Source organism: Papaver somniferum, chromosome 2 (genome assembly GCF_003573695.1).
Source record: "Papaver somniferum cultivar HN1 chromosome 2, ASM357369v1, whole genome shotgun sequence".
Classification (NCBI taxonomy): Eukaryota; Viridiplantae; Streptophyta; class Magnoliopsida; order Ranunculales; family Papaveraceae; genus Papaver; species Papaver somniferum.
Window position 1 is genome coordinate 31,489,002 of NC_039359.1, and position 9,043 is coordinate 31,498,044.

The 9,043-nt window shown below is 36.0% G+C and overlaps 2 protein-coding genes across 22 annotated transcripts; both read right to left on the reverse strand.

Annotated features, from left to right (window-relative positions):
* Window positions 1–396: 396 nt before the first annotated feature.
* Window positions 397–3,046, reverse strand: LOC113347280 (cytochrome P450 704C1-like). The gene is made up of 6 exons (XM_026590901.1): window positions 2,674–3,046; window positions 2,304–2,522; window positions 1,905–2,192; window positions 1,485–1,808; window positions 1,192–1,395; window positions 397–897 (listed from the first exon to the last, which is right to left on the reverse strand). Exons 1-6 carry the CDS (start codon window positions 2,983–2,985, stop codon window positions 703–705), a joined length of 1,542 nt encoding a protein of 513 aa, XP_026446686.1. The 5' UTR covers window positions 2,986–3,046; the 3' UTR covers window positions 397–702.
* A 1,258-nt stretch (window positions 3,047–4,304) lies between these two features.
* On the reverse strand, window positions 4,305–8,707 carry LOC113347281. Of its 21 annotated transcripts, none has more exons than XR_003358867.1 (10): window positions 8,465–8,707; window positions 7,625–7,714; window positions 7,490–7,547; window positions 7,334–7,400; window positions 7,138–7,235; window positions 6,951–6,998; window positions 6,642–6,749; window positions 6,023–6,163; window positions 4,673–5,413; window positions 4,305–4,536 (listed from the first exon to the last, which is right to left on the reverse strand). XR_003358867.1 is itself a non-coding variant. In XM_026590904.1 (4 exons), exons 1-3 carry the CDS (start codon window positions 6,333–6,335, stop codon window positions 4,981–4,983), a joined length of 615 nt encoding a protein of 204 aa, XP_026446689.1. In that variant the 5' UTR covers window positions 6,336–6,632; the 3' UTR covers window positions 4,305–4,536; window positions 4,673–4,980. The 21 variants fall into 21 exon arrangements, 3 of the variants coding, with proteins under 3 accessions (XP_026446689.1, XP_026446688.1, XP_026446687.1); XR_003358857.1 differs by having other exon boundaries at window positions 7,138–7,200; window positions 7,288–7,400; window positions 8,465–8,706; XR_003358866.1 differs by having other exon boundaries at window positions 4,673–5,198; window positions 5,348–5,370; window positions 7,138–7,200; ... (1 more) ...; window positions 7,490–7,714; window positions 8,465–8,706.
* Between the last annotated feature and the right edge of the window lie 336 nt (window positions 8,708–9,043).

Here is a 9,043-nt window from a genome sequence, read left to right on the forward strand (position 1 = left end):
AGTGAGTTCCACACATACTCCACACCAGGTCCCATTAATTATTTATACATGCAGTTATGTTTAGCAATTAAAGAAGAAGAAGCAGCACAAAAGAGACTTGGAGCAAAATACTTAGAAAGGAAAAAGAAAAAGAAAAATAGGTAATGAAATGCTGGCAAAAGTGGTTTATCGCCTTTTCCCTTGCAGCGGGAAGCGACTGTCAACGGAGTAGATGGCACCAGCTAAAGTTGCCGGTGGTCAGTAAAATGCTGATGAGGATCGTAGGTATACCTTGTCCTGTTAATTTTTATCCGGTGTTTCACAATCAGAAAACAAGATCCTGATTCTCGTAGAGCAAAATGGACTAAAAAGCAGGCAGAAGCCACGCTAAAGAGGCTTTCAAGTCTTTTAGTATATGTAATCAACTATCTAATTACTTATTATTAAACAAACATTTATTAAATTGTATTTTTTTTTAATCGATAAAGAGTTTGGTGCTGGCGAGTTTCGAACTCAGATCACTAGTATCATCACTAGATGATTTTATCACTGTACTACAGTGACACCGGCTTATTGAATTGCAACCTTGTTACCATAACGTCATAGCGCCATAGTTTAGCTACATATTACAGCATCAATAAGAAGGTTTACAAGCATGAATATTAATTGTAAACTTCGGGATTTCATTCATTTACACGAGAGTAACTTTAAAACAGGGCCGAGTTAATTGATGATTGAGCTTCTATGAGACGCTTGAAGGTAGAGGCCCTCGTCGATGTGGAGATTGAGCATGGTCCGGTAGTTGACAGGTTTATTTTCATCCTTCATCTTGAAGACGAAACACCCTAATAAAATAGCTGCAAATATCTTCATCTGCCTGTAGGCAAATTCTTTTCCCAAACAGATACGAGGCCCTGCCTGCATTATTCATAGATAGATAAGCACTTAATTAATTAGAACCATATAATATAGTATAACGTTTGGAAACTACTTTTTGTAAATAGATATACGTCCATGAGCCCAAACGAGCCATTTATAACGAAGAGCAACCCAACACGAACCTGGCCGAAGCCAGGTTCAACCTCCCAAAAAAGTCCTTGCCGAGCACAGCTTCCAAAAAAAAAGAAATAGAATATTTTTTTTTTGATCGGTAAGTTAAAAAAAGAAATAGAAATTGCTAAGTTTATGGCTTCATGTTATGTTGTTATGTACCTGAAATGCAGTGAACTTGAAAGAACTTTCGCCTCTAAAATATCCATCCTGGTCCAGCCATCTTTCTGGACGAAACTCCTCTGCATCTTCACCCCATATGTATTTCATTCGACCCATTGCATACGGTTGATAAGCCACCATATCACCTTTTCGCACACTATATCCGTCTGGTAACGTATCGTCTGAGAAACAAATCTTAGCATCCTGCATGCAAACGGACAAAGATATCATGAATATAATTTTAGATTCTGCACCTCTATGGCAAAGAAATATGAGATGTATGATAAAAGTACCACAGGGACAGCGGGGTAAAGTCGAAGAGTTTCAGCGAGAGCAGCATGGAGATAATGCATCTTGTCCAGGGCATCATCAGTGACACTCTCAACATACTGATCAAATGGTGTGCTGTCTTTGGCATCAGTTGCTTCTCTCACTTCTTTTGCAGCTTTATCTTGGACGTGAGGGTTCTTACAGAGCATGTAAAGAAACCATGAAAGAGTTGTAGCTGTTGTATCTCTTCCAGCTACTAAGAAATTCAGGGTTATGTCTCTCAAGTACCTTGGATCTGTTTCATTTAACTCTAGAAATCTTGACAGGATATCTTCCTTCTTATTCGACTGCATCCATCAAAACCATACAGTTAAATTTCTGTAAAGCTATACAAATAAATCAAAACTAAGAAAGAGACTTCTTTTTCTTTTAAAAAATATTACCAATGAATCATCTGCCGACTTGGAGCCTTGTTCGATCTTGCTACTTATAATCTTGTTTATGAAATCATCGACAATCTTGATATTTTTCTTTAGCTTGGCTTCAAATCCAACATTTAGAAACCTCTTAATCTCCCAGAGTATATCAACATATCGCCATAGAGTCATCGCACTCGAGTCGTTAAAGGCGTTAGCAAACTGGGTTCCTTCGCTGGATCCAGCAATACTGTTCAATTCTACGCCAAACCCCACTTTGAATATTGAATCCAAAGTTGATTTCATTAGCAAATCCTACGACCAGTATTAATGAAACTAGAGATAAGCCAAAATAAAAATAACAAAAAAGTTTGATTCTCCAGGTAGAGTATAAGTAAACCAAGTAGAGTTTAAGTAACTAATTACTTGCGCATCAATGGTGCTGTCGGATTTAACATAGTCCTCGGAAATAATTCGAGCTAGTTTCGCTGCATTTTTCCGGAAAACAGCACTGCTGAAGTCCCTCAAGACCTTGGTAGAGAACTCGTAGCTCGATACTTTCCTTTGGTGACGCCATTTTTCACCGTCTACAGCAAATATACCATCTCCTAGGAGATCCGAGAGAATATGATAATTATGATATCCCTGAATATTCATTCATTTAAGAAATCACCATCAGCTAACTATACGGTATTTTGGTTCTCTAATATAAAAGCGTTGTGTAACAAGTTCATTTCTACCAGAACCAAGTTGGAAAGGAAATGGTATAAAAACAAACAAATATATATATATGTACCTTGCCAAAGTTCTGGAAATTGGTTTTGAGGATGTATTCAACATTAGCAGGATCAGAAGTATAAACTTCGCTTCGGAAAGGACTCAGTAATCTGTAAGTTTTATGCTTACGAGCAAGATCAGTCATATAATGATGTAATCTTTTGAAGTTAAGAAGTTGATTAAAAATGGTTCCTGCAATTGGATGGTATTTCTTCTTAGTACTACCAGAGAATAAGGATATCTTCAAGATAATTAGGGTGAACAACAGAAGAGCTAAAACTGAAACTGTGCCTGTAGTAGTGAATGATGAGGAATCCATCATCAAGTTCATGATTTTCAGTGAGGAATACTGTGAATTGAAGATGATGATAACTACTAACGAATATATAATACTTAAATTACTTATCCATATATCAAAAATGTATTAATCATCTTACATCCTTTTATCTCTTGTTTATTTTGTAAGACACCCTTGTATTTTAGCCAGCCATGAAAATATTTTTTGTCGGTAAAAAGTTTGGTGTCTGCGTTTCAAACTCACGTCACTGGTATCATCACCCAGTGACTTTACCACTATATTACATTGGCATCAGCGCCAACGCCAGCCATGAAAACTTTCATACAAGTAACAGTATGCAGTGTGTCACCATAAAATGATAAAGAATTTGTGCCTACGAGTTTAGAACGGACTTTGCTACCATGCTGCACTGACATCGGCTCCTAATCAGATAATTAGTTAACTTTTCTTTGTGTTATCATTGCAATCGTATGGTTAACATCAGCTAATGTAATGAGGACATGCGACAAAAATACCTTATATCTTCTATAAACAGTAGACTACACTAGTTTTTTTCTATTTTATCTAGAAATTAAGAACTAATTACTATGCTTGATGTAATCTAGTTTTTTTTTTTATTTTTTTTTTGACACGGTAAGCTGGGATATGTAATCTAGATACTGAAAGCAATAACACTACTTTCTTGGTCTTTGCCGGCCATATGAAATTAAGTGGAGTCTAATCACTTTTCATGCATGGGCCAATTTAGGGTTCCATTAGTTTTGGATCATATCTCTTAATTTCAACAGACAATATGATGGACTACATATAGATTTGTCTATTAGTACGCATGATTATGACTTGATACCTTGTAAGTTGTAACAACTAATCTTTTGAAAAAAATGACAAAAAATCTCCAAAAGGGTATCTTTTTTGCCTATATTTCTTGATAATAACCATACAATCTGCCATCGCTTTACTTGCTTTTTTCCTCTTTGCAAATTCGACAAAATTCTTGACCCCACCAAGAAAACCGGAGTGATTGTCTGATCGAGAGTTGGATAAGATAATTAGAAATCTTCCACAAACAATTATACTCCATCATCTCTAATTAGATGACCTAATTGTAATTAACACAATTCTTAAGATGTGGAGGTGAGAGAATAACTTCTTATCATTTTTTCCATTTTCACCCTCAATAAAAATCCTAATACCAAATATGTCTTCCCTCCGATCTCTGACTTTTTAAATCAACAAGTTCAAATCTGATTCTTACATAAACCCAGCATATGCCTTTGGACGATTTTCTCTTGTCGGAATTTCAAAACACTCACACCGGAGAAGACGAAGATGAAGTTTCTTTCAGAAAAATCGATCACATTCAACTACAACAACAGAGTTGTTTGATTTCCTTCAGGAAAATCAAAAGTAAACTTACATTCAAATCAACTTGAGATAACAATCAACTACAAAAACTGTTCAAAAATCAATTTCAGATCTCTCTTTACATTCAAACTAATTTGAGATCACAATCAACTACAAAAACAGAGTTCCAAAATCAATTTCAGATCTGTCTTCACCCCAGGTAATTCATCATATCTCCACCTGAAATAAGATAAATTTCAAATCCAAAAAAAAAAAGCTCAAATCAAATTCTCAAATCATGGGTACTGTAAAGCAGGAAAATCAACTTGAGATTCAGAATAAACGGAACTTCTAAGGTAAATCTCTAAATCCTTACCTCATTTTGTAATCATCTGCAGTTCAATCACTTAAATTTAACTGCATATCTGAAAACTGTAATGATGTCAAGAAATCTTCTAGCAATTCAGTTGTAGCTAGTTATCATTGGATAGAGGACTCAATCTATTTTACAGTCAACATCATGATTAGCTTTATCAGTTGATAGAACGAGTGAGGGAAGAAAGAAATACTACCAGTAATAATTCAAACTATTGTATACCTCAAGATTCTGGGTGTTCTTACACTCCATGCCTGCAAAATGCCTTGCTCTCCATGCATGTGTAGGATCACAATCGAATTTACATATCAGATGTGCTTTTTAAGCATATCTCTAATAGCTATGCAGGGTACAAAGAGAGTTTCTGACTTGCCACAATTCAACCCAACTGAGTGATCACATAAATCATAGAGGATTTCATCCATTTGCAAGGCAAGAGTCTGAATCAGTACAATATCTCTGATGCTTCCTCTCTCAATTCCTGCCATCTTTTCTGACTTCTCAAGCACACAGTTCCATACCTTAGCTTCCCTTCCAATCACATATGTAGACCTTTTACATTAATTATAGTGTCAAAAACTAGTTGTGTAGGTATTTTATTTTACCTTGAGTTCTTCACTTTAATTGTCCTACACACCTAGCTGAACTAAAAGAGAGAAGAAAACTCCAGCATACCTTTGCAGGTCTTTGCTTCTCAGCTGCAGTAATTGTGATACTTCCATTAGTGGGACTACTTTACATCTGCATATGTTATCTGTTATGAGATAAACTAATGAATTATAAGTGAACTAATTAGCAAAACTTTCTGAACTAATTAAGGTAATGGTGATAATCCAAGAGCTAGAGGAGATGGAGTACACTACAAACAATGAAGATCTGGAGGTATTGGAGTTCATTACGAACAATGAAGAGCTGGAGGAGATTGAATTCATTACGAACAACAAGGATCTAAAGGAGATGGAGTTCAGTATGAACAATGAAGAGATGCAGGATATGGATTTTAATATGAACAATAAAGAGATGGGGGAGATGCAGTTCATATGAACAATGAAGAGATGGAGGATATGGATTCGAACTCTTGTTTTCTAGGAACAGTCGCGGATTCTGTCTTACAAACAAATCTTGAAGAAACAACAACACTTGCCACAGAGTCAAGTATTGCCACCAGAAACAAGAAAGAGATGACAGATGAACAACGGGTATCTATTTTTCATTTCTTATTGAAGGATAGCAACAAGGCAAGACTTCAAAAGGGCTCGGTTCCAAGGGAAACACAACTATTTTCAGTATCAGAATCCATAGTAAAACGTACATGGAGACGAGGAAAAGAGTATGAAGTAAAGAATATACCTGTTGACATGTCTTCAAGAAAACCAACCAGAGTTGGTCGTAAAGCTAAGGAGGTTGATTTGAGCAAGATCATGGAAATACCATTGCGACAACGCACAAACTTTAGGACCCTTGACGAAGCTCTAAACATGCCCAAATCAACTGTGCATAGACAGGTCAAGAAATGAGCAATTAAAAAACATACGAATGCAATAAAACCAGCCTTCACAGTTGACATTAAGAAAAAAAGGTTGGAGTTTTGTTTGGGAATGCTAGAGCCAAGCCAAAACAAGGATAGTTTGATGATCAAGGACATGCATAATTTGATACACATCGACGAGAAGTGGTTTTACATGACTAAAACCATGGAAAATTACTACCTTCATCCGGAAGAAATAGTCACAATAAGCTGTCCATTTTCTTAATCATGAAAAGTACATTATGTTAGTACTTTCATGTAATTTTACATGGTTTCATTTCACTCCATATGTAACCTTTATATGGGAACATGTAATCTTTTGATGTTTTTTACTTACCATGCAACACAAATTAATTTGTCCAAATCATAGATGAATGACGATAGCGTATAGATAGAGAGGTTCCTAGAAAAACAGTAAATAAATGCGCACGAATAACATACATGTCGACACTTGCCTGAGTCGTCCCTTTTCTCCCTCCCTTATAGTCGGAACCTTCGGTTCCATTTACAGCAAGAGTATTCACCAGCTCATTTACAAAATCTATCTCCCTATGTGAATTAAAGAAAAACAACAGTAAATACAAATAAGAAAATCTCAACCTGCCTATGCAGTGACTGGACATAGTCAACAGTTATATCTCTAGTCAGAGGATCAATAACAAATGCAGTAAGCATAGAGAGAAAAACTGTATTTGCAACCCAGACACCCATTGGGTTCAAAAAAACATGAAGACAATGATTGGTACCAACCGTTATATACAGGAAGTGGAAGATATTGACCTGAACGCAACCCCATCACTGCCAAAGAAAAGGCGCAAAAAGCACAGGCCCAAAGTTGTTATAGAATGGAAGCCGAAAAGGACACCAAAGCCTAAGACACCCAAAGTGCGAGAAAGCAAGATTGTAAAGCGGAAATACGTGAGAAAGAAAGGCTTACCACCTAGCGAGAATTCCTCAGTGTGTCCAAAGGACAATGCTGATGCAACATGGGAGCATGATCCTAAACGTAAAACCCATAAAATTGATAATGATCTTCTGCAAGATGAAAACTCAATCAAAGTTTGAAGCAAGTAATAGGATTCAGTACCTAAGGTGGCCTTTTCTAGCAATGGAAGCATCTGGTTTTGGAGTACCATTGCGAGCGACTTCTTGCTGTTCTAAGACTTTTGATTCAAAATACTCGAGCCATGCAGCAGCAACCTGAGGGAGAAAACAGATGGGTTAATCAATTGTGTACTTTTGCCTATGTTAATATTTACAAATAGAGCTTGTTCGTTAATGAGAGAAACCTGTATATGGTCAGCACCCAATAGCCTCTCATTACATTTCAGGGCTTCATGTAGGTATCTGAGGGCAACATGAACGTTTACCATTCCCTCCTCCATCATAGACACATGTGAAATGCGAGGATGGATCATTCTTACCTTCCATTTAATGTAGCATCTGACATCCAATAGTTATTCACCACTGTAGTAAACTGGATGACACTTACTAGTTGGAGTAGGAGGAAAACTCTGTTTTGACATTTTTTATAGTGAGGCCGTAAACATTGAGAAAATGAACTCAAGAAACTAGTGGAATCAAATAACTGAATACGCATATTACCCCGCACCAGTAAATTGGAGGAGCTCAGCCCTAGATTTTTAGGCTAGTCTTATTTTAGAAGCTAAGAGAAATGCTATACTCTTAGAACTGAAAGTAACTAACTGTATAAATGAATTTTTGAGAAATGCTCTATCAAAATGGAAATAAGAATAGTCTAATCTTTTATCTCCTCAACGTATTTAGGGGAGGCATTGATAATGCTTACTTTATGTGAACTCATTTAAAATTTGAACATGATAATGAGATTGATCCAAAATTTCTCACTCATCTAAGAACTGGGGATATATGTGAACTTGTAGGTTATTGAAATGGTTTGGTTTAGCATGTTAGGTTCAATTTCTGGTGATGTCGTGGGTTCAAACATACTAGAGATATGAATAAGCACAACATCGATCTAATTGTATCTTCAATCAAAAATTTATCTTTTTGATTTACAGGAAATCAACAAGATCAAACACTCTTATTTCTAATCAACATATCAAAATGAAAATGAAGCAAAAATGGAAATTTTGATCTAAACCCTATATCAGATTCAATTTAAAATTTTGGTAGATTTATTCATAAAATCAAAAACCCATAAATAATATGTTAGGTTTATACCAAAAATGCAATCTTTTTTATCAGATTCAATAAAAAAATTCAAGCTAGAAAATACTCACACCGAGAAGACGAAGACGAAGGTGATTCTGGTTATCGTGGTAGAAGAATAAGTTACGTTTTGAAGTCTCGTTTGATGATTGATGAGAAGAAGAAGTTTCGTCCGGTGGTAGTGGTGGTGGTGACATGACGGTGAAGAGATGGAGAGTGAGACTGAGGAAAGAAATAAAGGGAGAAATGCGAAGAGTGAGACGGAAGAGTATTAATTTAAGAAAAAAGGTAATTTTGGCCATTCATCGTGTTTAATTGAAATAGATCATCTATTTATTGGACAAACTTAAAACTAAGTAGGTCATTTAATTAAGGGACGGTGGGAGTATTTGATAGAGAAATGAGAAACGTGACAGAAACCTAGTTGGATTTTCTTGACCAGAATGATTTGGTTAAGGCCCTTGAGTTTGTGGAAATCCTTTTCTCTCAGTCCGTTGGTGTTGGCTGAAATTCAGATTTTCTTTTATTTCAAATTCACCTTCAATCATAGTCATAACAGTCCCAGTGTAAAACATGAAATGACCTCAATTACGCTCAGACTCATGATCTTACTATGTATTTTGAGCTATTTATTTCTTCACCATATATAC

Bases quoted from the DNA above. Each gene is read 5' to 3' on its own strand.
- LOC113347280 (XM_026590901.1), bottom strand. From the start codon at position 2,985: ATGAACTTGATGATGGATTCCTCATCATTCACTACTACAGGCACAGTT. The intron at 1,396-1,484 runs GTACTTTTATCA...GTTTGCATGCAG, and splicing joins TTTACCCCGCTGTCCCTGTG to GATGCTAAGATTTGTTTCTC. The intron at 898-1,191 runs GTACATAACAAC...TGAATAATGCAG, and splicing joins TCAAGTTCACTGCATTTCAG to GCAGGGCCTCGTATCTGTTT.
- LOC113347281 (XM_026590903.1), bottom strand. From the start codon at position 6,335: ATGTGTATCAAATTATGCATGTCCTTGATCATCAAACTATCCTTGTTT. The intron at 5,427-6,022 runs GTATATTCTTTA...ATCTCATAACAG, and splicing joins TCTTGAAGACATGTCAACAG to ATAACATATGCAGATGTAAA. The intron at 5,225-5,347 runs GTATGCTGGAGT...TTAATGTAAAAG, and splicing joins AGAAGCAAAGACCTGCAAAG to GTCTACATATGTGATTGGAA.